Source organism: Mustela putorius, unplaced genomic scaffold (assembly GCF_011764305.1).
Source record: "Mustela putorius furo isolate JIRA1106 unplaced genomic scaffold, ASM1176430v1.1 tig00000450_pilon_pilon_pilon, whole genome shotgun sequence".
In the NCBI taxonomy this organism is placed as follows: domain Eukaryota; kingdom Metazoa; phylum Chordata; class Mammalia; order Carnivora; family Mustelidae; genus Mustela; species Mustela putorius.
In genome coordinates this window covers 1,179,317-1,206,602 of record NW_025421385.1, presented here as the reverse complement: position 1 = coordinate 1,206,602, position 27,286 = coordinate 1,179,317, and the positions used below count along the sequence as shown (strand labels likewise).

At 56.9% G+C, this 27,286-nt stretch overlaps 1 protein-coding gene across 1 annotated transcript; it reads right to left on the bottom strand.

Annotated features, from left to right (window-relative positions):
- LOC123392144 (collagen alpha-1(I) chain-like) lies at nucleotides 1-27,286 on the bottom strand. Its single transcript, XM_045080301.1, has 10 exons — nucleotides 27,209-27,286; nucleotides 19,673-19,884; nucleotides 18,570-19,441; nucleotides 17,615-18,462; nucleotides 11,317-11,456; nucleotides 8,565-8,739; nucleotides 7,622-7,862; nucleotides 994-1,153; nucleotides 231-427; nucleotides 1-128 (listed from the first exon to the last, which is right to left on the bottom strand). Exons 1-10 carry the CDS (start codon nucleotides 27,284-27,286, stop codon nucleotides 1-3), a joined length of 3,051 nt encoding a protein of 1,016 aa, XP_044936236.1.

Sequence of the window (27,286 nt, the reverse complement as noted above, 5' to 3'; positions counted from 1 at the left end):
TCATAAGTGGGAAAAGTCCACGTCTGCCCAGCATGTGGTGTCGCGCTCCAGCGCCCCGACCGGCGGCGGCCGCAGGTGCAAGTGGCCGGGCAGCTGGGCGGCAAACACTGTGGGAACCAGCGGGTTTCCTGGAAAACAGGGACGGGCGCGGAGAAGTCGAATAAGGGGTCTTGGGCCTAGTGGGGACAGTGTGGCTGCCCCGGGGAGCGCGGGCCGTGGATGGTCCTTGCCCGTGACCGTGTTCCCGTCTCCAAACACAGATCCGTCCTCCTGCAGTGCGGTTGGAAGGAGAGCGGAGGTGCCTGCTGTGTCGGGTCCGTGGCTCCGAAAACGGGAGTCGCTATTCCGGGAAGACTTGTCAGGGCTGTCCGACGCGACCCCGATGTTCACAGGGATGACCAGGGAACTCGGATGGGGTGGGTTGGACCTGGGAGCAGCCCGGGGTGACCTGAAGAGCAGAGTGTTCGTGGTGGCGCCGCCAGGACGCCCGGGGGTCTCCGTGTTCTCAGCAGGCACGTGCGTTCGCCGGAGGCTAAGCCGTCACACAGCACGTCTTCATGCCCAGTGACGCTGGACACCCGCTGTCCCACAGAGCATCGCCCTCGGCCATCGGGCTCGCTCTCCAGGAGGGGCTTTCCTTTGTGCATGTCTCTCTGGGTGTCCCCGAGCTCTCTTGCTTCCTTGTCCCCCTACGCAAACCAGCCCTGCTGTTGGCCTTCTGCCCGCCTCCCAACCCCTGGCCGTGGCACAGCACAAGTCAAACGTTTCTTTAAAGATTTTATTTACTTATTTATTTATTTGAGAAAGCACACGCAGGGGCAGAGGGAGAGGGGGAAGCAGGCCCCCCACCGAGCAGGGAGCCGGTTGAGGGACTTGATCCTGTGACTCTGAGATCATGACCTGAGCCGAAGGCAAACACTTCGCTAAGCCCCCAGGTGTCCCAGCACGAGTTAGATTGTGCATTTGGTTTGACAGTGACATCTGGTCGCACACGGGAGTCCGTGGCAGCGCACGGTGCGAGTCTGTGGTGGCCCCGACTCCCCCGGAAGCTGGCGGCGTCCACTCTCGCCGGCTGAGGAGGGCAGCGCGGAACGTGACTTACGTTTCACTCGGAAGCGCCTCGCCTGTTTGCCTCCCTCACGCGGACGGGCTCCTGAGAACAAAGGGAACAGCCACAGGAGCACGGCCGAGGGGCTGCACGTAGCTGGAAAGGAGATTTCTAGGGACCAAGAGATCGTTTCTGAGTTCAGGGAGAGAGAGTGAGACGGATGCTGGGAAGGCCTTGACCTTGAGTCTTGCCAGAGTATGAGACCTTGGGGGACGCTTCCCGAGGCTTCAGGGGCGCAGTGGGGTGGAGGCGCCCGAAAGAGAAGCTGACCGACGTCCGTAACCTGAATGTGGACTCGTGGAGCTTCTCCTCCCGTACTCGGGCCCCGTCCCGGCCTCAGTGGCTGGAACACGCTGTCCTGGTCTCTGCGTAGAGTGACCACGGCCTCACTTACTAACCCAGGTCCTCGGTGTCCAAATCCCCCTTGCTCCCTCTGGGGCCATAGACCTGAAACGGTGCAGCCATTTCAAGCTGGTGAGAACCTCTCGTGTGTCCCGACGGTCACTGCTTTCACAGCGAGCCCCGGCCAGCTGCGCGCACGGAAGGTCTTCTGGCTGACATGAGCAGAGACCAGATCGTCAGCCACGACCCGTTTCCCCACAAGAACGGCCAAACTCGGCATTGACGATCACAGGTGAGCTTTTCAACGAGCTGCTGCATTTGGAGAGCCTACGCCCAACTATCTTGGAAACAGTGCCGGGTGCCTGTGTCGGGGAGCTGTGTCGGGGAGCTGTGTCGGGGACCAGTGCCTGTGCCGGGTGCCTGTGCCCCCGCTGTCTGTGCTCCCCTTCCGAGGGCGCTGCGCCAGCCGGGAGTGGGACGGAGGCTCTGGGCGGGCCGCGTTGGAGTGCCTGGCACCCTGGCTGTGTCTGAAGATCCCGCCTGCTGGGTTTTCATACTTCCCAGAACATTTATTAAAGATAATTTTCTGTAATCTCACGACCCAGCCTGCGACCCTGAGGTGGTCGCGTCGCAGCCTGGGATGGGCCGTCTTTCTAGAAAGGGCATCAACGGGCCGCAGCGAGTCAGGCTGGAGCTGCCCCCCCCACGGGCTGCACTGTCGCTCTCGTCTTAATTGGCAGGGTTTTGAGTGGAGTCACATGGCCGTGCCGAAGCCTAGAACAGGACCCGCGGACGCCGTCTGACACTGCTGCATCTAGGTTCATGAGGTTTTGTGGTTTCTTCATCAAACATGTAGTTAAATGCTACAAAATGAAACCATAAAAACCTTGTCTAGGAAAAATTCATGTCTCTCCAGAGGCGCCAAATGCGCTCCAAGGCTGAACTGCTGGAGAAAGCTGGCGACACCGCATGGAAAACCAGGAGACTCGCTCCGCTGAGACGGTAAATCTAGCCATTACAAGGTTTTAGTAATTTTAACTTTTGAGTAAAAAGAAGCCTTTTCAGAGGAGGGCTCCTGCAAAACACTGGTGACCTTCTGAGTGATCCAGACGCTCCAGCGGTCGGATGCTGAACGTGAGCTCTGCCCGACATCCGTGTGATGCCTCGACACTGAAGACAGACGTCAGCCGCACGCCCTCCCACCCGGCCCAGAGCAGCTGAGTTTGCAGGCACCGGGGCGGCCGGGTCCGTTCCCAGCTCTGCCCGCTGGCCACCGCACCGGACTCTGGTTAGATGCCCTCACAGTGAGAATGAAGGGCTTGTCATCCGTGGTCCATCACAGAACACCCAGCGTCTGTCCGTCCTGGAGCTCTGTCCCTCCATTGCCAGTCTCCTGTGGCTAACGTGCAGCACAAAGAAATGTCCCTGGATGTGGTACAGAGGCCTGTCCACCCCAGCAGCCAGACAGACCCCAGTGCGCTCGGTGACCGGCCATTGCCACGTAATCATTTCTAGTCTGGCCGCGGTCTGCATTTCTAAGCTCATTTCATTATAAAGTCCATCTTTGAGCACGGTGTGGAGCGTTCCTCTGTTCATCTGCAGCTTCTCTGAAGGGAAACGTGTGTTTCTTTCCTGTAGGTTTATCCGAGGTGACCGTCCTCTCAGTGTGTCTCTGGGGACAGTGGGCACTCGGCATAGCTGCCCTCATGGCGGCTCAGTGATGAAGGGACCGAGTGGACACTTGTGGTTGGAGAACGATAAACCGTTGATAGTATCTAAGAAACCAACTACAACATGGTCAAGGCCCATTTGCAACCTTACAAATCGTCGGCCCCTTTGCAACCTTACAAATCGTCGGCCCCAGGGCTTTTCAGACATGTCTGCAGGACTTCCCTTCTCCAAACCAGTTCTGAGAGGAAGCCCAGGGTTCGAGGCGCATGGAGCCGACGGCTATGCCTGGAGAGGGCGGCACGTGGAACCGGTGGGGCGCTTGCAGTTCCCAACCGAGGGCCAGAGTGGAAATGCTGGAAGCCCAACTCTGGGACCCAAGTCTCAGAAAAACATCTTTCTCTTACAAAACCCTGGTAACAATCCTGGAACTCAAAACACTAAGATTAATTCGTTCATGTTTTTAAAAGAACCAGATCGTGTACTTGTGTCTTCAGCCCCTTCCTGACTGATGTGGACCCAGCGTAAAGGGGACCCGAGTGTGAACGTTTCCACGCTGCAGGGTGACAGGTGTGGCCCAGAGGGCTCGCTGTCACCCCGACCCACGCATCCCCTCGACCCCACCAGCCCCAGGTCTCGCAGTAAGGAGCAGCTCTGTAGTGTGGATGGCTGTGTCTCCGCCGCGGACCTTCATAAGTGTTGACAGACATCCCTCAACACCCCCAAACCACTCAATGTTCAGCCCCTGCGTGAGGAGCCCCAGCCCCCATAGGAGGAGCCCCAGCTCCTCATTTTGCTCTTGTTCTTCCTGTGGCTCGTCTCTCCTCCCTCAGGGCTCCCCCAAGCAAGCATCCCCCCCACCCCCAGGCAGGCCCAGCTCTCCTGTGGGAGCTGGAGACACAGCAGCACACCCCCAGGCCGCTCGGACCTCAAGGAACTGACGTTACAGAGGACAGAGACAAAAACCCCACAGACACACGCGTGGAACCAGGTCAGAGAGTCAGCGGGACTTAGAGGCCAGAGGACAGAGGGTAACGGGAGGGGTGGGAGTGGGTACTTCTGGGTGGTCAGGAAGGGCCTCTAGGAGGAGCTGACTTCTGGGCAGATGCTTGAACTCAAGGAAGATGTGATCTGTATGGGATTAGGAAGTCATGCCAAGGCCACACAGTGGGACAGCGCCGCGTGTGCGGGGCGGGGGCCGCTGGGGACCAGGGCATGGGAGGGAAGGGCCTGCCAGGGGAGCGCCAGGAGGGCCGTGGCCCCACGGAATTCAAGCTCCTGCCTCTTGAGCTTGGCAGTCACAGGGTGTGTCTAACACAGCCACTGCGGACTGTCTGGGGGACACACCCTCACGGGGAAGGAGCCCAGGGCTGGTTCGGAGGCCGCGGGAGCGCCGGGGTGCACAGGGCGGCCGTTCCCGGCTCGTAGCTGGAGAAGTCTCCAAGGCTCTGCCGGTGAGCTTGCTGTGCGCGGCGGGGTGGGGCGATTCTCCAGGAGAACGGTCAGTCTTTGGATTTAGGAAGCGGGTGGAGATATCGGCTGTGGTGCTCAAGAGTGACCACTTATGTGGTACTTACTGTATGCCGGGCTCGGTGCCCAGAGCTTTCTGCACAAGGACTCCGTGTACACTCAGGACAGCTCCAGGAGATGCTGTCGCCCTGATTCAGCCTCAGGACTCGGAGAGCGGGGGAAGCTGCTCCGTGACCCTCTCTGTGCAGCTTGGGAGGCGGGGGACGGGTGCCGCTCCAGACCCACGCGGCCAACACCACGGCGGGCCTGTAAGCCGACCCGGAGGCCAGGAGAGGCGGGTCTGGAGGAGGAGACACGCGTCCGGGCGAGAGAGCCTGGCGGCCGTCGCAGACAGGCTGGGAGTTGGGGCAGTCAGGGCTGGGGACACCAGTGGGAGGGCCATGGGCCAGTGGACGTGCTGGAGCTACTTGGATCCACGCTGGAAAAGGTCCTGGGAAGGATGGGGTGAGAGCCGGCCCTGGGGCATGTGTGCCACCCACCTGGACGGGATCCAGGGAGGACCCCTGCCTGAGGCAGGAGGGCGAGGAGGCTGGCTGGGGACCCTTGCCTCAGGGGCCCTGTGAGGATGGGGACAGAGAGGCTGAAGGAAGTAGAGGCCGCCACGCTCCCTGACGGCCCACCGCCATGGGGAGGCAGGGTGGGAGCAGGCCCGCCATTGTTTTAAGGTGCGAGTCCTCGTTTGCACCGAAAGAAGGACTTGGGGTGTGTCTGTGCTGACTTGAGGGCCTGGTGGACGGCGGGAGCGGTCACCGCAGACGACAGGGCACTGGGGGACGGCTCTCGAAGGGATCCTTAGGTCTCCTGGTCTGCAGTCCACGTCCTCCAGAGAGGAAGGTGCTGCCCTTGAGATCAGAGGAAGGGGGTGGCTATGCAGGGGGGTGGGACACTGGGGACGTCTGGTGGCCCTGGGGCCAGCAAGAGGAAAGGCCGTGCGCTGAGGACTTCAGTCCGGGGGTGCGTGTGGCCTTGAGGGAACGCGCCCGGCGTGCCATGACCTCAGGACAGCGGCCGTGTCCCGGAGGAGCGTGGGGACGGCACCCCGGGCTGCGCCCGCCCGGGGAAGCGCACAGGTGGCCCGTGGCCTCCAGAGGCAGGTGGGGCCCACGGCAAGTGTTCATTTCTGGAATCCACGCAGCCAGGGCGCAGGTCAGCTGCCATCGCAGCTGCCAACAAGGAGTCCCTGTCACACACCCCCACAGGCTCATTTTGCTCCAGGAACATTTAAAACATAAAAGGTAAGTGTTTCAAGATGGCCTCAGAATACCTATTTTTTTTTTTTTCCACTGGTTTTCCTCAGCTTGCCTTGCTCTGCACAGTCTTGGAGCCTTTCCGTCCTCAGGCACTCCTGCGACGTGCTGGTTGGGAAGAATCCTCAGAAGCCCAGAGTGTACTGATTGCTCCCCTCTTTTTGTGGCTGTCAGAAAATAACCTGTATTTATTTTGAAATAATGCTTCCTGCCTTTTTGTTCTATATAAATATAATTCCTATTTACCATAGAGAATTAAGAAAATACAACAAAGTGTACAGAAGAAATCTAAATAATTTCTATTTCTGCCACCCAGAGCGAACTCCTGTTAACATTTGGATGTATTTTCTTTCAGGCTTTTTATACGTGTATTTACATAATGAAGAGCGTTCTGTATCTTTACGCTCAGACTCCGGTTTCTCTGGGCGACCTGACACGGGGGCTGCCCCAAGGGGCCCTTTCCTCTTGTCCAACTTGTGAATAGTTTATTATCTCATAAAACTACAGGGAATGCCGTGCTGAAGTCTCACATGCCTTTACCTGCTTGATGGACATTTTCTTGAATCCTGGAGTTTTATGGGGTCAAAGTTCTCAAATACTAGCTGCATAAAAGTTTGGATTCATGACATCAGCTCACAGGAAATGATGCTAAAATTGGCGTTTTAGTGCTTTTAGTTTGTTAAGGTAAAAAGCTACAGAGAAGTATGGACTTTCTCCTGCGGCGCTTTGCTTTGCTTTGCTTTGTTTTGATTTTAGGACTCTCTGAGAGCGCAGCGGCAAACACTGAGGAAAGGACACGGGTCCGCCTGAAATCGCCCCCGAAGGCAAGAGTGTGAGAGCCGTACTGGGGGTGGGACCGCGTCTTCCAAGAGGACGCATGGCAGGCCTGGCCCCGGAACCTGGCAACGGGACCCTATGTGGAAATAGGGTCTTTGCAGATGTGCTCAAGTCAAGGTGAGATTGTTAGGGTGGCCACGGTCCAGCAAGGCTGTTGGGCTGAGAAGGGGGAAGTCTGGGCACAGAGGCACACGTGGTCAAAGTCCGGTGCGAAGGTGGTGGACGTGGCTTCAACGTCCCCAAGCCCGGGAATGCCAGGGACGGCCTTCGAGGCTCCAAAGGCAGGGAGGGGATCTACAGAGTTGCCGACACTCGGTCGCGGACTTCGGGCCTCCACATCTGCGGGACAACAAATTTCTGTTGTTTTAACCCACACGGTTGACCGTGCCTGGTTACGGCTCCCCAGCCTGGACGCAGCAAGGCCACAGTCACTGCCTTGGTCCCCATCTCCGAAGCCCCTCCTGGGATGGAAAATCCAGAACACATTTTGGTCTGGCCTGGTTCACACTGATGGTCACGATAAGACCTTAGCCCTGTGTCTTCGTCAGGAACACATTCCCAAATGTCTGCTTCACAGAACTGTGGTCACCTTACGGGCCCCCGTGTGCTGGGGGAGGTGGGGCTGCCCTCCAAGAATGAAAAGTCATGAGAAGCTTCAGAGAAGAGAAGAGCCCATTGTTCTCAAACACCTCTCGGGTTCCTTCAGGGCACCTTACAGGTGCACAGCCTGGCCTGGAGGGCTCGCGGCAGGTGGTACAAAGAGCTCGGCAGGTGGCCGCCAGCTGTGCGGGTTCCGGGCTTGGCCACACAGCAGTGCAGAGGCCGGAGGAGCTCCCTCGGGCCGTGGGTGAGAAACAAGAGTGGGGGGGGAGCGTCTTTCTGGAATTACCACGGGGTGCTCCATGTCCAGGGTCACGGGCTGCTTTCTCCGACCGACTCTGGTTCTGGTCAGTGATGAAGCCCGTGAGGTCCGGGAGACTCCGCAGAACCCAGTGGACGCGGACGGGCGCGGGACGTGCCACCCGCTCTCGGTACTCGGCGGTGGCTCCTGTTGAGAGGATTCTGGGGCCGCGACCGGACAGGCCGCTCAGACACTTGCTTTCTGTCACGTTGCTCTGGCCTGGGGAGAGCTGGGCAGGCCGGAGCACAGAAGGAGCCAGGGCCTGAGCCTCCGCCAGCCCCTCCCGGAGGGTGCGGGAGGTTGTCCCGCCCCAGCAAGGGGTCAGGGCCGGCTGCCGACAGCAAATGAAATCAGGTGGTCAGATTTTCTTTTCTGAGGAGGAGGGTGGAAGGAGCCATCCCACGGACCCCTGAGCTGGTCGTTTCCACAGATAAAGTCTGTCTGTTTGGGGCTGGGGCCTGCTGTTCAGGATGCTTTACCCCTGCCCCTCCCCCCAACTCCCAGGGTCTGGGCTTCCGGGAGGCGGAGACACGTGCTTTGTCACCGGACGAACAGACGAATTAACCCTGACGACAGGCCAGCTGTCTCGTGTGGACCGGCCTCCACGCTCACCTCTCGAGGGTCCCCGTCGGAGAGGGCACCGGGCGCAGGTTAACTTCGGAGGGAGGGACCCCGGAGACCATGACAGCAGGAGCGGCTGGCGAGCCGCCGGGAGTACGTCCCTGTGCTGGTCCCGCCCTGCCTCCCTCGCGGCTCAGATGTTTTCTGAAGAGACGGACACACCTGGGTCTGATGTCCCTCTTATCCCTGTCCCCTGCCCGTGGTCAGTAGTGCGGTCCTTGCTGGTCTGCCTCCAGGTGCGGGCAGGGAGCTGCTCTTTGCTTTCCGACCCCGCCACGGGGTGCAGGAACACACACCCGGGCTCACACACCGGAACGGGGGTCCGCCGCTGGCACGCCTCCCGGGTGCCCTCGGAGGGCCCCGCAGAGGTGGTCACAGCCCAGGCCCCTACCGGCCCTCGCTGCCCGGCAGGCCGTGTCCCCCCAGCGGGCACCCCTGCAGAGTCTCCTTGTGGCTTGCACAGAGACTCCCGACACGGCCGAGACCTGAACGTCAGACAGGTTTCGTCAGGCTGGAGATGGAGACCTTCCACCCGAGCCCTCCATGAGCGCACAGCACGAGCCCGAGGCCGAGGGACGCAGGCACGGAGGCCGGGCTCAGGGCTGGGAGCCTGGTTGTGTGCACACGCGACAGGTGCAGCCCGTGGCGCCGGGAAGCGGGCCGGTCCTGTGGCGACGGGGATGCCACCGTCCCCGTCAGCAGAGTCTGGAGCCTGTTCTGTCACACAGACCCTGAACCTCAGCTCTTCGTCAGGAAAGTAGAGCCGCACCTGGGCCGGAGGGATGAACCGGGCTCCCCGTCCATAGGTTGGAGTCCAGACCCCCAGAACCTCCGAACGTGACCTTATTGGGATGGTGACCGTGGTAAGAAGAGGTCATCAGACGGGGCTCTTGTCCAGGACGACTGAGTCCTTATGAGCAGGAGACGTCCGGACACGGACACAGACTTGCCCAGAGGCAGGGTGCTAACGGCCGCAGCAAGAAGACGGTGACGCACGTGGGGCTGGGTCCCCCCAGCCGAGGGACACCGTGACTGCAGGACGCCAGACATGGGAAGAGGTAGGAAAGCGTCTTCACCTGGAGCCTCCAGGGAGGACGTGGCCCCCACGCTTGGATCTGGGGCTTTGAGCCTGCAGAGCCGTCAGAGAACACTTCTGTCATGTTAATTCACCCAGCTCTCGGGATTCCACCCAGCGCCCACGGGAAGTTCCTAGGCCATCACCTCCACAGGGAGGCGAGCGTGGGCTACAGGCTCTGGGGGACCCTCACCCCAGCCCCACAGTTCCACAACTGAGGCCCAGTGGTGACCAGGGCGATGGGGTCTGTGGGAACCAACAAACGGCGCTTTCCCTCAGAACACGTACAGACTCTTCCTGGAGAAAGTCCTCTAGAGAGGACGCCAGCTTGCTCGGAGTCTGTTAGTACGTGCATTCTAACGCTTTCTTTACTCGAGCGTGGTCATTAGCTTCAGGCACACAGCCCAAGTTCCCGGTCCGTGCCGCGCTCACCCCGAGTGTGGCCGCCCCCGATCCCCCGTCTCTCTTCTCCACGCGGTGACTCGATCACCCCAGGACTAGAAGCGGTGACTCGATCACCCCAGGACTAGAAGCCTGAGTCTCCGACACCCCTCCACTCACGCTGCACAAAGAAAACAAAATTACTCGTTCACAGGCGCACCCGCACCCGGCACGCACGGCACCATTGTCTCCGGTGGCCCCTGTGGAAGCGGCACAGCGGTCCGCAGACTGACGGACGGGCGAAGACGACGTAGTCCTTCCGTGCGAGGGAGTGTCACTCGGCCAGCACGAAGGATGGAGTCCTGCCCTCGGGCACGACCTGGAAGGTGCTGGCGGGCTGATGCTGAGCGAGAGAAGTCTAAGAAAAGAAACACCGTGTGGTTGTGCTCGTCTCTTTTCAACTGCAAATCACCACTGCAGAAAGCAGGTGCGTCTTCATAACTAGTCAAAAGGATTTGCTATAGATTCGCACCAACTTGAAATGACAACATTTGACATTTCTTCAGGAATGCGAGTCTTTCAGGAACACCGCAAAGTCGGGTTTGGAGCGCACAGGACAGGCACACTCCTGCCTGCGCGGGGCAGAGATGGGGAGGCCACAAGCCGTGAAGAACCAAGATGGGGCACATCCTCTCGCGCTGAAGCTGAGCAGTAAGGAATTCACAGGACCTGGTGGGCTACGGAAGTGTCCCTGTGAGGCCTCTAGCTCCGTCCGTCCAACCTCAGCCAGGCTCAGCGGGGGGCGCTCAGAGGTCGGAGGGTCCCAGTATGGACCCGTGCTAGTGCCTGGCCCATGACACAGGGGGGGACTGCGTGTCTCTCGGGGATGCCCTCAGCCCGCTACGCCACCCTGCACACGCCTGAGAACTGTTGTCACAGACCCCTTGGTGTGTGATGGGTGTTAAAGGTCCAGGACAGACGAACAGACTACAAACACTTCCCGGGCCCAGCTTCCATCCCGCCAGCAAATACTCAGGCGGCGAAGGAAGTGGAGCCAGAAACGGCGCGGGTTACGCTCTTGTCGGCCCACACTCCCCACCGGCTGACCAAGGCCAGGAGGCTTCGGGGCCACGGGGAGCAGGAGCCGGAACACGACTGCACCTCCCCCGCTGGACGCCTGCTCTGACCCGAGGTGCTCGCAGTGGGGAGCCTGTCGGGAGCGTGGACAGCAGGGTCCCCTGGACGGAACCCAGAGGGCTGCACGAGCGCCGCGTGCCGCACACCTCCCTGCCTCCCGGCAGCCCAGGAAGAAGCTTAATTCAATCACCAAGACAGATGGAGCAAAAAACGGGTTCAAAGTTGGGGATTTCCTCTATGCCCAGTTCTGCTTCGTAACCAAGGGAGTAAACATTCTCAGTGTCTTTTCCTAAACCCATCGGGGAGGCAGTGGTGAGAAGGGGGATGAGGGTCTGGTCCCTTCAGCCACTGGGTGTCCCATAAGAAACACTTGCTTTCCCCCGTGCCATTCAGTGCGAGGGGACAGAGGCCGTTTCCCCAGGAGAGACCCTAGCGGCCAAAGCTACGTCCACGTGGCTGAGCCCCTCACAGGCGGGCGAAAGAACCGGAGGAGAGCAGATCAGCCGCCTGAGTCTCCCGCCTCACAGTGTTGCCCCCGGCAGGCAAGGGACCAAAGCCCAGCCCACTGGCATCCCCAGGCCGTAGGAGGGGGAAGGCCCCCCGGGCACCCTATTGGCGGGACTGGTCCCGGTGGCACATCAGGCTATGTGGAAGTGGCGACCCGGCGCAGGTGTGATTCCCGTGAGGAGCCCGTGCCCAGCCCAGCCGGCGTGCCCGCTGCAACGGCGTGGAGGGCCGGCGGCCGCGGCAGGTCTGTGTCTGCAGTGGGGGCCCGGGGAGGGGTCCCCAGCCCCCCGCAGTCGTAGCCAGACGCATCGGAGCGGGTCCTTGGTGCACACACAGCACAGGACAGCATTCCTGTTGCCTGATTAAAGGAATTTTCTTTTGTGAATTAAACCACACCACACAAACCCCAAATTGTCCTGCTCCCAGCCACACATGCCGCCAGCCCCAGGATGCTGGGGGCCACGAGGCCAGGGCCCAGACCACCCGGATTCCAGCAGCTTCTGTGCCTCCGTGGGGAGCGCCAGTTCCTGTGTGGGGCGGACGCGTTTCGGCGAATCGTGGGAACAGTAACAAGAAAAGCTCGTTTCCCTGCTGTTTTCCATAATTGCTCTTTCTCAACCCAATATGATTGAAATGGAAAAAGCAAACACATCCATTTCGGTCAGTGTTTTTCTCCTTCCCCTTAATATTTCTCCTTTTGTTTAGAGTCAACAAAGGTGGCTGTGGCTTGTGCCCAACGTGGAGGCCGCACGCACCTGGGGTCCAGGCGGAGGCTGGGGCCAGCAGGAGGCCCGGAGAGCGCTGAGGCCCCGTGTGTGTGAACGTGGAGCCCGGTTCCCGCGTCTGCTCTGCCCGAAGCGACACGGGGAGCAACTCCTTTCTCAAAAACACTGTTCTCTCAGGTCGTGCCATTCCCACTTGTGGAGGGAGAAACACCAGCCAGAGACTCCATGCCTGGCCCTTCCTTCCTCACGGGGCAAGACCCTGACTCCAGGGCCTCCAGGTGACCTCAGGGAGGTCAGGAAGGCCAGCTGCAAACACAGACCTGAAGGCCTCGGACGGTAAGCGTCTTTCCAACACACGCTCCTGTCAAAGGGGGCTGACCTCCCCAGGAAGTAGCCTGAGGGACAAGATAGACCTAGAAATGGTATTTCCTCATCTAACACAGGACTAGTCACACCGGGCGCTGGACACGGGCTCCAGTGGGAATGGACACGTGTCCTAAATTCCCTGTCCCAGGGAGGCCGACCCTGCGATCTGGAAGGATGGTTTGCATTGTTCAGAACAGTTGGGGAGGGCTGCTGTGGGGATGGTGGGGGCCTACGTGGGCAACCCCAGCAGGGGTGTCACCTGCTGAGCCCCAAGTACAGGCCTTCCCCAGCAGGGGAGGTGCACGGTGCTGGGAGGGCTCCCGATGAGGTCCTGGCTCAGAGGGAGGCACCGTGTTCTCATGCTTGGGGGGACTGGGGATGAGCAATGCTCCAGACGGTCAGTGGGACCCCACTGCCCAGGCTCGCATCAAGAGATGCATGGATACGATGGTGTTTATCTGTGCACAGACGTGACGGTAACTCTGGTGGCTGTGGTTTTCTTTGTTCTCTCTGTCTCTGTCTCTTGCTCTCTGTCTCTCTCTGTCACCAACAGAGCGGGTGTCACGGTTCTTCCAAGACGCTGTGAGGAGCAGTGGGTGCCGGGCCCCGTGGGGAGGCAGGAGGGTGGTGGCAGCCGCACCTCCAGAAGCCACGCGCCAGCTGACCGCTCTGCCCCTGCACACAGTTTGTGTAGCTCAACAGCGTTTACTCCCGAAAGCTGTAACTGTGAGTGACACTTATAATCTATGGTCACCTGTGGTCACTGCCAGGTCTATGCTGCCCGTGGGGGGCCCCCGGGCTGCACGTGTCTGTCGGGCCCAGGAGGTACTGGGGCCCCACAGGAGAGCCGGTCAGTGTGGTTACAGCTCTGGGACGGTCCTCGGAGGCACCAACCCTGTGTGGCCAGACTGGGAGGCCAGAGGAACTCGGGGCTGTCTCCCTCCTCCATTGCCATCGCTGGGCAGCCCCGACCGCATGCCCTCTGGCACACTCCGGAGGTTTTCAGGCCCCTGGTGTTTGCAGAACCTCTGCCCGAAAGACTGGGAGCTACTACTGAATTCTGACCCTGCCTGCTGTCCCTGCCGCCCTCTGTGGACGCAGCTTCCGGGACTCTGGCATTGACTGCCGGGTGGAGCCAAGCAGAGAATGGCCGGAAGGACGTGCTGCAAAGGCGGTCAATGGGGGGGGGGCGCTCTCTCGTTCTCTCTCTCTCTCACACACACACACACAGCTGCCTCGGGACTGCGGGTCACAGTGCCCTCCAACTCAGGAAGGACTTGAACTGAACCATCTAGAATACACTGATGTGACTGCAAGAGACCACATCTGCAGCAAAAACCCCGACAATTATCTCAGAAAGTTACACACACACATATGAGAGAAAGACCTAGCCAACCACAAACTCTGTGCCCTGAGGAGCTAAAGACCCCCCGGGGATGACCCAGGGGCTGGCAGTCAAGGGGCAGGGACATGGCTGGCACTCCTCCAGCCCCAGCCAGAGGGGGCTTCCTGTTCCGCTCAAGTCCAGGAAGAAGCAGCACCTCTCCTGCCTCTTGGGCCCCGGCGGCTGCCCCCCACCAACCCGGGGACAGCAGTCAGTGGTCAGACAAACCCCACCGTGTCCACCGGTGGCTTCCGGGGTCCAGAGCCCAGGGTAGGGGCCTGTACTGCCCCTGCTCCTCCAGCTCATGTCTCATCCTTGTCCTCGTGGTGGACACCTGGACCCCTCTGCTGTGGTGGAGGGCTGCGGGTGCTTACAGAACGCGGTGAGTCGGCTCTATTTTTCACACATTTCTTGAGATGAGGAAGGTGAGTTTCATGGTTCCTGCCTTATAGGTTTAAAGAAGATGCAGGTAAGTGAACATTTTGCCCAGTGACCCATCGGCCACTGTCAATGGAGACAAGATGACATCCGTAACTCAGCCCACCACTGAGCTGCCAACACGGAGTCCCCAGAATTAAGAATATATGAGTGTTGAAGAGAGAAATCTGCTACTACAGCTCAAATGCTAAACAATGGGAACACTTGTTCAGATGCTAGTCCGAAGGCCACGAGGGAACAAATCCCTGACACTCGGGGTCATGTGTGTCCTTGGCCTGCAGGGGTCCACTAAGAAACCTCACCTCTGCTACCCCAGCAGGGTCTGGGAGTGGGTGGCTGTGACCCCACTGGAGGGTTACCCCACGTGAAGGGAAATAGCGACCAGTCCAACAAACACGTCTAGGTGTTTGCTCAAAAAACCCCTCAGTTGAACACTACATGACCCCTTACCAATAGCGATGTAAGAACAATTTGTTTTTACCATCTGGAGACTCTTAAAGATTTTCTGCAATAAAACACTTATATTTTATGCAGATTTAAAATGTAAAAAGTGACTCTAAGTGCAACAAAATAGCCATGATTTGGGCACCTGAGAGCTGCGAGAGCAGGAGCAGGGTGACTCAGCATGTGGGACACGGGTTACCGACGAGGAGACACACGGAATCGCCTCACCCCCCTTCCCCTCCCTCTGTGTGGTCTTCACACTGGACCTCTGTACTGGGGCTGCAGACACGAGCCAAGAGCCCCTGGTCTGAAACTACCGACTGCTGTCCTCTCACGCTTGTCCAGGAGGCCAGAGATCTGGCTGGAGGCAGGTCCGAGGTCAGGTTACTCTCCAAAGGCCCGGGGAGGCTCCTTCCAGCAGCCCGCTGTACCTGGAAGTTGAGGGCAGCTGACTGGTTTGCGACCCTGACCTCTGCCCCCCTGTACCAGGGTCCTCATCTCTCTTCCCAGAGGGAGACGGGTCATGTTGGGATAGGATCAGGAGGAGCCCATCTTCACTTGACTTCACCAGCAAAGACCCTGTTCCCAAATCTGATCACATTCTCAGTCACTGGGGGTCAGTGCTCTAGCTTGCCTCCTGGGGACACGACCCCCCTGGACATGCACAGGTCTTGCTGCTGCTGCTGCCCCTCCCAACGACTTCTGCCAGCAGCCCAGAGACTCAGATCCCAAGAGCCCAGCAAGGTAAAGCCTAGGGCTCCCCTGTGCAGGTGGTCCCACCGTGCACAGAGCATGCGACAAGAGGAGGCAGAGCCCCTGGAGGCTGAGCGTGTGGGGACTACAGGCCCATGGACCCCTCCTGCCCATCACCGGGTCACCAGTAACCCCAAACCCCTCCCCAGCCACTCAGAATGGGAGGGGGATTGGCTCCCAGTGTCACAGACTGTGACTGTCCAGAGTCCCTGTCTCCTTTGTGGGTCTCTGCCTCCAGCACCCCCCGGTCAAGCAGACCCCCATGAAGAGCTCAGTCCCTCTCCTGCTTTGCATCCAGCCACAAAGCCCCCTGCCAGGGCTTGTGGGGTCAGGTTTTCCAGGGGTTCCTTGCCTGTGGATGGAGAAGTCACACTTCTGCACGGGCTCAAAGACACCTGTGGTAGGAAAAGAGTTCAAGTACACTTCGGGCGTGAGTCTGTCCATGGGTCTACCTGCATGACCAACATGTGCGGGGTCCTGATGGGAGGATGACAGCAATCACGCAGGCTGGTTCAAGACCAGCCCCAGGTCTTGAACATGAGGTGGATGAGGAGAAGAAACGAAGCCTCCAGGAGGTGAAGCCTGTTTAAACATTTGCAGTTGTGAAGCATTCCTGTGAGCCGTTTGCTGATGATTCCAATAAAATCATATTCGCCTCAACCACAAATATTTTCCAGTTCAACCTACATTCCATAGAAAACCAAAAGCAAAATTGATGTGGCTGAATGGAAATGGGTAAGTTTGAGGGGAAAGAAAAAATGAACACTTAAATTCATTTTTCCATTTTTAAACCAAAACGTTGCCTGCGTGTATCCTTGGAAACCTCAGAGGCTTTGCCATGGGTGAGAGGTTCCATTTTTGACGGGTTCCAGCGAACAGGGCAAGCCCCCCTGAGCCTGACAGATCCCGGACCCCTCTCTTTGTCCATCGGGTCCATCCTGCCCATGGCTAGGGTGTCCTCCAGGCTGTGCCATCCCTGCCAGTGCTGGATTGGAATGAGCACTCACGGACGTAAAACAGTCCTCGTGTAAATCATTTTAGAATTTTCTCTCACTTGAGACCCCCAAGATTTTCTCTGTGCCTTTACTAGTTTTCCTCCTACTATAACAGAGAGAGCTACACAGCCCCTGCACCATCCATGTGGAGCCCGAGGACCACGGCACTCAGGCCATCAATGCCTGGTCCACAGCGCCTGCCACTGGGCCAGTCCGTTGCCTGTCCCACCCAGAGAAAGGGGCTTGTCACCATGAAGAAAGACTGTACTTTCCTTGTACTTTAAAGGAATAGGGCAGAAAGTCAAGTTTACAAAGTCTGATTCAAAAACTTATCAGAATGGTCTTTTACAAAAAAAAAATCTGTTTTGAATGCATTAATGATCTTGTTAAAGACTTTTTAAAAGTGCATTTAGTATCTTGGTCTTGCGATTAGGAACTTCAGTGGTTGTCTGACATTTGTATAAGTGGAGAAAACGGCTCTACTGAGAAAGTACAAGAAAGTAGTAATTATTTTTTGTAGCTAAAAATATTTTCCTGCAAAATATGATTGTGGTTTAAAGCCAATGCCATGTTTTTGAGCTCCTTCTCTAGAAAATTTGAAGATTATTTCATATCCTGAGAGTTTTTAAATCTCTGACTCATAGTACAGAAGTAGGTAGGGATGGTCTTTTTCTAACACAGAAAACAATGGAAGTAATAATTACAACATCTGCATTCTGACTGAACTGGAAGAATGTGTGGCCCACTGAGAGAGGTGGGTCCGAACCAGCTTCGACCAGGGGTCCATGACACGGTAGACAGTAGCATAGCAGCTCCTGAAATCTGAGATCTCCTGCACTCAAAACATTGCCTAACAAATTTGAAAATCAACATATGGTTTCTCTTTCATATTTTTATTTATTTACTGGTTAGAGATTATAAAGAAATGCTATTATCATCATTATTTCATTTGAGGAGGAAAAACTAATCATCTGGGAAGGGAAAAGTATAGATTCTGAGTAGCAATAATAAATCTTTCACATTGAGTAAATTTTGCATTCCTTTGCTTCATTTTGCTACGAAACAATGAAAATACCATGTCCGTGTTAAGTCGGTGCACGTGAATTTGGGATGTTCACTGTGCGTCTCGGCGCCTCGGTCTGTCTGGTGACGCACAGGAACCGGGGCTTGTCCCCGAACGTGTCCGAGGCTCGCGCTGCCTCCGGGAGTCCGGTGAGGCCGGACCGCAGAGACGCGCGTTAGCCGGAGGCGGGGCGGGTCTTCCGGGACCGCGAGCTCCGCCTCCCGCAGCCGCACCGGCCGGGGGTCCCCGGGAAGCTCGGGCTCGGCCCGCTTCACCCCGTCGCTGGTCTCGCGCCTCCGACCCGGAGGGCTTCGGGGCAGGACGCGCCGCCGAGTCGCGCGCCAGAGGAGGATCCGGGCGCCGCGGGTCAGCCGCTCCGCTGTGGGGACGCGCCGCCGTCTGGCCGGACGGACGGTGTCAGCCGGCGCTCGCGACGCTCCGGGGGCGGAAGAGAAGCTTCTCGTCGTCCAGCTCTGGGGCCCTTGACGCCCGCGCGGGGCTCCTCGTCCTGCCCGAGGGCGGCGACCGGCTCTTCCCGGCGGGTCCTCCCAGAAGCGCGGGCACCTTCCGCCGCCAGGGTCCAGGCCGGCCGCGCTCCCAGGCGGTGAGGCGGCGTCGGGGGTCGCAGGGAGACACGGTTTCGGGGCGGACCCGCGTCGTCCGTGGGCGGGGAGGCCGCGCGCTTCCTCGGTCCCGCTCTCGGGATCCCGCGCGTTCGCGTGTCCGGGGTGGACCGGGGCGGGGGCGGAGGGACGAGTCTCGGGCGGCTCCTCGCTGACCTCGGAGCCCGGCGCAGGGCGCGACCCGCACCGGACCCCAGAGCACACGGCGCGGCCCGCCCGGGGCACCGCGTGCTTCCCGGCGGATTCGGACGCCCCAGCGCGGGGCGCGGCCTGTGCCACCGCGTGTCGCCGCGAGCGCTGTCCGCTCCGCGAGGGCCCTGCACGGCAGGACGACGCGAGGGGCGCGTCCGGGGAGCGGCCGCCCGCGGCAGGCGTGTGCCCGGGGCGCGCAGAGCACGGCGGCCGCCCGAGCAGCGTGGCTCACGGCGTGGACGGTCCGGCTCCGTCGGGCCGGGGTCTGCGGTCCGGCTCCAGCGCGGGCGGCCGCGACGCGGGGCCGGCGTGACTCGTGCAGACGGCGGGTCCCGTGAGGTCGGGGCTCGGGCCCCAGCGACGACCGGAGAACCGCGGGAGCCGCGGCCTCGTGCCACAGGCGTCGGGGGGCCCGGGAGCGGCTGCGGCGGGGCAGGCCCGGGATACCGGGAGCGCGGGCGCGCAGGGCCGCTGCGGCGGGCGCGGGGCGTCGGCGGGAGGCGCGTCGGCGGGCCGGGCGCACTGACCAGGGGCGGCTGCGCGGAAGCAGCGAGTCTCGGGTGTGGAAGCGGCGCCCCGGCGGCCGCGGAGCCCACGTGCGGGCCTCGGAGACCCGACGGCGAGACGCAGGGACGCCTCCTCCCCCGGCCGCCGAGCCTCCGGCCGCGCCCGGCCACCACTTCCGCTACGTCACTTCCCGTCTTCGGCTTCCGGGGGCGCTCCAGCCACTTCCGGCCGTGCGCGCGCCGCGGCTCCGCTCGTTCCCGGGGCCGCGAGCAAACCCGGCGCTTGCCGGCCGCGCCCTGGGCTCGTGGGCGCCCCGACCGCGCGGGACCGGAGCCGCCGTCGGCGAGGACCGTCCCCGCAGCCCCGCCGCTCAGGGTCAGGCCCGCCGGCCGCGCGGGTTCCGCCGGCCGCTCCGCCCGTGACGGCGCCCGGGGCGGGAGACCGGAGCCCGGGGCGGGAGACCGGAGCCCGGGGCGGGAGACCAGCGCGTCGCCGGCTGCGGGGCGGTCCCCGGGAGCCACGGGCGGAGCGTGCGAGGTCAGTGCGGGCGGCCGGCGCGCTGGGGTCTGCGGCTGCGCGGGGGCGTCCCGTGCTCCCCTCGGCCCCGGGCACACGGCGGGTCACCGCGACCCCCCGACGGCCGAGCCACGGGGACGCCGCGGGGCCCGGGGCGCCTGGTGCTGCGGACGCGGACGGGCGGCGGCGGGCCTCCTGCCGACCACAGCCGCGCGCTCCTGCGGCAGGACGACCCGGGCCGCGCCCCGTCCACCCCGCACTCGGCGCCGCGACGTCGCGTCCTCGGGGCCGCCGGTCGTCGGGGTCCTTTACCCGCAGCGCCGGGCGCCGCCGTCCTCCCTCCCTCTCCCTGCTCGTCTGTCTGTCTCCCCCCCCTCCGTCTGTCTGTCCGTGTCCCCGGCCAGCTGGACGCACAGCCGCTGTGGGACAGTCGAGAAGGTCCGAGCCCGAGACACGCCGGCGCGGTCGCCCTGCGCGGTCCCCGCTGCTGTGGGAGCAAAACGGCCCCAGCCCCCGAGCACCGCCTAATTAAAACCGTCGAGAGACACCGGGCCCCAAAGGGAGTCCCTCGTGTCAGCCCCGCATCGGAGACTTAAGGCCCAGCCGACCTGCGGCTTCAGCCCTCATGGACTGTCCCTCGGCATCGCCTGGTCAGCGCTAGCGAGGCCACCGGCCCGACGGACCATCCGTCCTTGTGGGAAGGCGGCCCTGCCCGATCGATGCCCTCTGCGGCAAGCGGAGTTCTCCTGCCTCCGTCCACCCTGGACCCGCCGGTGTGTGCGGCTCCCAAGCTCCTTCCCCTGCGCTGCCCGAGGCGTGGGCTGCCGAAGAAGGCCGGTAAGATGGGCCAGTTCTACTCCGTTAATTCTGTTGCTTAACAAATCCGGGAAGCAACTACTCCAGGATTCCGAGTTAACCTTGTATGAAGAAGGGACGTCACAGTCAAGAAGCCGCCCTGGCTAAGTTTCCTTTTCTATGTTCCGTCTTCCCCCTGACCACCGCCCTAGTCTGGGACATGTAGACACAGAGCGGAGTCTGAGGGCCAGGGGTCGGGGTCCTCGGGAGATGGAGACGCTGACAGTATGGGAGGGAGTCAGTTGTTTTCTTGATTTCCCTTTTCTTTCCTTTTTTGGCTGCCTCTTTTCTCTCCTGGCCCTGTCCTGTGGCAGCTCGAATTCCAGGCTCTTTGCAGCAGTGACAACAGGAGAACCCAAAACCCTGTGAGAAAACGTCTGCTTCTGCCCTGACACATTAAACTGGATAGGAGGGCCCAGTAGTCTAAGATTTATTGTTTCTTTTCTTGTCTCTGCTGCACCAACCCGCTATATGCAGGCACCTCCCACCCCAAGGGGAGACCCGGAGGGCCCTGAGAGCTGGGAGCACTGGCAGAGGACTCACCTTGACAAGGGAAATTCTCAAGTCCACGTCTGAACAGATACAAATCCTAGGGTGGTCTCCAAAGTACATCAGTGCAGAAAAGACCTGCACACTGCAGTGAAGCACTGAACTTGGAGCACCAAACACGACAGAGACCATCGATCACTTCCTGGATAAACCCCTGAGACACCAGTGTATGGGACATGTCCACTCAGCATGGCAAGATCATCAGGTGGTGAGACTGGAATTTGGCCCATGACACTGAGGCTGCCCCAGCCAAACTGAGCTGATGGCCTATAAAAACAAAACCCACAAAATTTAATATTTTCCAGAGCATTTCAACAGGAGACAGAAATTTTAAAATATAACATTACAAGATACCCAGGATAAAACTCAAATATATTTGACATACAAAGGGTCACAAAATGATAACTGATAATTCAAGGGAAAAGACAGTCAACAGAGGCTGATACCAAGATGACCAAGATGTTGAAATTATCTAAGACTTTAAGGCAAGTACCTACCATAACTGCACTCCTTGAGATCGGGGTGCATAATGAAGAGAAAGTGAAGCTCACAATAAAGAAGGGGAAACTATGAAAAAAAAATGAAACAAATTTTGGAACTGAAACTTACAGTAGATGAAATGAAACAATTTCCTGGATGTGCTCGTGTGTGGAAGGCAGACAATAGGAAGTTCATTAATTTGAAGATAGACCCATAGCAATTATCCAGTGTGCAATTAATTATAATCCAATTATCCAGAGAAGAAAGACAACTGAAACCGTGACAGAGCCATAGGACCCAGTGGGACAATATCCCAAGTCTAACACCCACATGCCCGGATGAGAGTGGAGAGGGTCCAGTGCTCTGAGAGCAATTATTTGAATTAGTGGATTATTTCCATACTGGAGGTCAAACCGTGCCCTTGTAAAACCTCCCCAAATATGGAGCAAGACAACATTTTACAGATTCAAAAATTCAGTGATCCACAAACAGGGTAAACTTTAAAAAAAATGTGTAGACACATCCTACTTATAATGCTAAAATGAGGTTTAAGGAAAATATTTGAAAAGGTGAGAAAAATAAAGTGTTTTCCCTCAGCACAAATGAACAACAGTGTGCCCATTTTAAGAAGTCCATCTGTGACTGTTTTCTCTCTGCAGAAGACATTTAAACCAACAAATAAAGTGGAGCGAGGGGCACTGTGGCTCTGGGAAAGGATGTGCAAAACATGAAGTAAAATAAAAATTAGTGGGCAAGTTATCTAAATATTTGGAACCTCAAACAAAAATTGGGTTTGACTTAGAGGCAAATAAACGAGTTGGTTGCTTCTTTTTTTATCCCCTCTGGCTCATCATCTGTGGTAATGACCAACAAATGAAAACACTGTAAGGTGAGTAATTCAGTATAAGCAGGATTGGCTGAACACATCGCCTGTTCTACTTCTGAAAGCCAGGGGCCCTTGGAAGCTTATTCAAAAGGCATTAAAACATCAACTGCTTCAGGCTCAAGCTTACTTGGTAAAAATGGCATTCTCAGTAGAGGTTCTTCTGTCGGCACCGTGCGATGACATTCAGGCCTAATACGTGGCAGTGTGGACAATCTGCATATCCTTCACAGGACCTCCTACCACACAGGGTGTCCTACCTACCAACAGCCTCATTTCATAGGAACCAAAAACAGTGACTGTGAAATTGCAAGGGATTTAGAATCTGAGGGCGCCTGGGTGGCTGACTCAGTTAGGCGACTGCCTTCGGCTCAGGTCATGATCCTGGAGTCTCATGATCGAGTCCCACATCAGGCTCCCTGCTCAGTGGGGAGTCTGCTTCTCCCTCTGACCCTCCCCCCTTCTCATGCGCGCTCTCTTTATCTCTCTCTCATTCTCTCTGTTTAAAAAAAAAATAAAAATAGAATCTGAATGTGCACAGATCCCCTACATGCCCAGAGTAGAGCTCTTGACTGCATGAAACAAACTTCTTTCATAATCAGAGGCATTTTAACACATATTCATGCCTTTGAAACTCCAGCTTCCAAATTCCCCCACGCTTATCACAAAAGGGAAAAGCACTCTAAAGACAAAATATGCAGAGAAATTGAAGAGAACTTGGATGAGAACCTTCTGTGCTGACACATGGGGACAGTGGGGCTTCCCTGGGTCTCCAGGCACAGCAGATCCCTTCAGTCTAGACCCTTAGCTACAGGTGTGGGAGCGTCTGCAGATCTGTCTATGCAGGGCCCCTTACCACCCCAGGTCGTGTTTTAAGAGGGCATAGTCTGACTTCTAGATGTGTGAATCCAAAGGAAGTGATGCAGATTACAGCAAAGGTTTACTCTCATCTGAAGAAGGGTGAGCAGGTAATGTGTGATCTGCTGAATATGGGCTGAGAAGGAAGAGAAAATGATTTTTATTAGAATACAGTTCTTGTATGACCTGATCACATCAGACTGGAAACTCTGTGTTCCTAGCTGTGGAGAGCAACAACATATAGTTATAACTACTTGTGCTATTTTAATGGTATTTTAACCATAAAAATTGCAACTGGGTATACTCATAAATTTTAGATGTTTTTATCCTTATATTTTCCCTATGTAATTCTTACTAATGAGAGCATCTGAATAAGGACTTTGTGATTGCTGTTTAATAGGAAAAACTAAGGATTTCAGGTTTTTTATTTTGAGGAAGGCAAGAATTACTGCCGACTCTGATCTTCAGTGTGGCTTGGCTTCTCCCTACCACGGAGCCCGGGATGACATGGTCCCTGCTCAGCGTTTTGCATCACACTGCTGGAAATAAACACAAAAAGCCCTATTTTGAAATGTTTATGCATTGCTATGTTTATTTTAGAAACTGTGAAATTTATGCCAGTCAGTTATTAAAGAACACTCACGTTACTAATTTTTCTCTTTTACCACAGCCCACAACCAATATACGTACAATTTCCCAGCCCCCAATACCAGCCCCCTGCGATGCAGGACAGTGTGGGATGAGGTTTATGCTTGGTTTTCTTAACTCAGTGTAAATATATTCCACACATTTTACTTCTGTTATTCATTTTTAAATTCTGAGATGTCACCAGAGCCTTGTAATCCCTGTCTACAGTAAATAAAAGACAAGTTTTTTAGTATGTAAATATCTTAAACTTAAACTTCTAAACCTATAAAGATATCGCAAAATAACTAGTCTGATATATTTGATAGATGTCAATTGTGACTTTGTTAACAGTTTATTATGAAAGAAATCAAAAGATTTTTATTTTTGTGGTTACAGATACATGTGAATCTGTATGTTTTCGGTTCTCATACCCAATGCTGATCTATGTGAATTTCTTTTTTTAAAGATTTTTATTTATTTGACAGAGAGCACACACAAGTAGGGGGAGCAGCAGAGGGAGAGAGAGAAGCAGACTTCCTGCTGAGCAAGGAGCCTGATGCAGGGTTCGATCCCAGGACCCTGAGATCATGCCCTGGGCTGAAGGCAGACCCTTTACCGACTGAGCCACCCAGGCGCCCTGTCTGCATTTTTAAAGGCAAAACAGATTCTCAGTAGAGAAAATGATGGGTAAAATCATGAAAAATATGTAGAATGTAAAATAATGCTGTTATTTGTGAATTAAAAAACTCATATTTAGGTGTTCATAGTAATTTGCTTTGTTAAATCTCTTCACACCATAATTAATCTTGTGTCTTGAATCCATTTGAAATATTTCTTCCGTATAAATTGGGGAAATATTTAAAGAAGAGCAGAGCGGATCTCTCAACTGTGGGAATTTCCAGCAGAGATAGAGGCCAACAGAGAATCTCCTGGTGTAGAATTACAAAAATTGTAGTTTATTCCGTAGGCCAGAGTTATTCTACATGATTATGAGAATAAGAACTAACTTACAAATATGCTTCTGATGAGGTCAGTAGTAAAAGATGCATGTAGCTGGTGAGAGGGGCCTGATGGCGCTCACACACTGGCCATGCTCTCTTCCCTGGGACGCTGCCCACCCACTGCCACGCCTGTTCTCGTGGGGGACCCTGGCCTTGCAGGGTCTCAGGAAGCATTCTGTGAAAGTGGGATACAGGCTCAGGCTCCGATTGTACTGAGCTCTGACACAGGCTCCTGCAGATGGTGTGGGAACAGCTTTAATTTGCAAGAGGCTTGCATTTTGGACTCACACAGTTAATCCCAGAGTAAAGCTGAGCACAGTGTACGTCACAAAGGCTGCAAAGGGACAAAAGAGGAGCCAGACTGGATGGATGTTTTCCCAGAAGGGAAAGGGGAGAGTGCGGGGAGGGGAGGTGCAGACCGGGGGAGTCCCAAGCAACAGCCCTGTCCCCTCTGTCCTACCCCCAACACTGCAAATATTTGAGTCCTTATATGGAGGAGGATGATAGGAACTGTTTAGGTTGGACGGGGACCTGTTCTTCTTTCTCTGAGTGAAGTGCCAGGAAGAAGTGAGCCTTGAGTAGACAGCTCTGTTCCCTGGAGCAATGGCCACAGAACAAAGTGGCAACAAGGTGGCCTAGCTGGGGACCCCCAGCCCCACACGCCTCCTCCCCTCCACCCCCCAAGGGGCGAGGAGTGGGGGAGAGGGGGTGTGCTGAACGGCGCAGGAGTACACGTGACCTGGGTGGCCCCGGGCCTGTGCCTGCAGCGGCACCAGGTACATTTTGCAGCTTTGGCAGAAGTGGAGGCTGATGACCAAAGGCCAGACAGGGGATCCCCAGGAGAGCAGCAGACCAGACATGTCTTCCCACCGAAAACACTGGAGACTTGCAGACACCACGCTGGGAGGCAGTCAGGAGCCAAGGCTCTGAATCAGCTCGGCTCAAACGGAAATGACTCACGGTCCAAGGACTGGGCAGTTCTCACTTGGCAGTGAGTAGGTGAGATTTTCTGCCACAGGAGGTATTGTGACTCAACTGAAAATAGGACTCAGCTTTAAAAGAAAATAAGGTTGCAGTTTTATGACACGAACCTGAGGTTGTAGCTCCTGAGAATCAAGCACCGTTGATGTCCTGGGGCAGTCCCCACGTTGCACACTTAAAAAGGGCTTATTTACCACATGTGGGGTCAACCAGCAGGGGATTAGGTACTGTCCAGGAATCTCCTCGCTGGTCCCCTGGAAATCCTAACACCTGTCCTGAGTCTCCCCATCCCGACTGGGACATTAGCCACACATTCTGGAAGAGACTGCCTCTGACTCGGGAAGCGCTCAGTGGGACCTCGGGCACACCACTCTGGAGGCTAGAGGTGCTCTACGTGTAGAGGCATGGAGCTTCTGAAATGTGCCCAGTGAGAATCTGAATCATCAGTTTGCTTGGCGTTTCCTGCAGTGAAATTTAAATAGCCACACACGATGAGCGGCCACCATATTGGACAGTTTGGCAGAGGGTCCCGGCTTAGCATTTAACAACTCCAGGGGAGCTTTCTAGACAGTCTTCCTCAGCCCCACCCTTTAGACATGGCTCCAAGGGCAGCCCTGATCCCAACTTTCCTGAGTATCATCTCGTGTTCTTATCATCATCCGTCAGTCCAATGTGAAGGATGGTGGATTCATTCCCGGGTTCATTCCCCACGTGTGCACCACAGTCCCTGCCAGTCTGGTCCCAGGAGGAAGGCTGGGAGGCCAGAAAGGGTACTGATCCGGACCTGAGCTGTATGGTGCAGATGTCTCTGAGTCAGGACTGCGCTCCAAGACACTTGGCACCTGCAGAGGACAAGTTAGACACTGATAAGGGAATGGCAGTGAAGGGAATGGTGATGTCCCCTCTCTTTCATCCTGAAGACCTGTCCCCCTTCTGAAATGCTTAGTCTCATTTAAACATAAGTCTCAATGCAGCCATGCAGGCTGGGCACTTAATCCCCTTCCACTGACCCGGTCCTGCAGCTGGGAGGCACAGTGTCATCCCCTCTGTGTGTTTCCGATCTGCCCATCATGTCCACCCACTTCCTCACCCATCCTGTATCATTGTTCATTCACTAGGGACTCGTGAACAACCCAGCAGTGGTTGGGCGGTAGTGAGACAGTGACGTGGCCCCCAGCCTCCTATTGCTCTGCATCTAGTTACGGAAACAGAAGCCCATCAAAGACTCACTTGCCATGCAAGAGAGGACAGATGCCTCTTGTTAGCCATTTATCTCTGCCTGTTAACCCAGGGACTTCAAACACCACATGATCCATGCACCATGTTTCTCTTGTGGGTACAGAGGGGGTGGAAGGAGATTGCAACGCAAAGCATGTCCACCAGACACATGGGTGGGCTTCCTCTGTTGGAAGAACATTCTTACAGACACTGTTACTTCCGAGTGCAGGTCTCACAGAGCCCTCATGGTGTCTGGGGAACATTGTGTCTGGGTGGAATTGTCTCTGGCAGTCCATGGTGGCCATGTAGCCAGTTTTGTCCAAGAGACACACTCTGACATCCCTGAGAGGAGAAGCTCAGGTGTCAGGTCCATTTTCAGTCCTTTGTCACACAAACCTGGTGCTGGAACAGCCATCTTGGGAGCAGAGGTGACAGCATGTCCTCGTAACTGGCTTGGGTGATGGCGGCTGCCAT

Bases quoted from the DNA above. Each gene is read 5' to 3' on its own strand.
- LOC123392144 (XM_045080301.1), bottom strand. From the start codon at position 27,286: ATGGCAGCCGCCATCACCCAAGCCAGTTACGAGGACATGCTGTCACCT. The intron at 18,463-18,569 runs GTGAGCCACGCT...CCTGCCGTGCAG, and splicing joins GGAGCCGGACCGTCCACGCC to GGCCCTCGCGGAGCGGACAG. The intron at 1,154-7,621 runs GTAATTCCAGAA...CTTTGTTCTCAG, and splicing joins TGGACATGGAGCACCCCGTG to GAGCCCGTCCGCGTGAGGGA.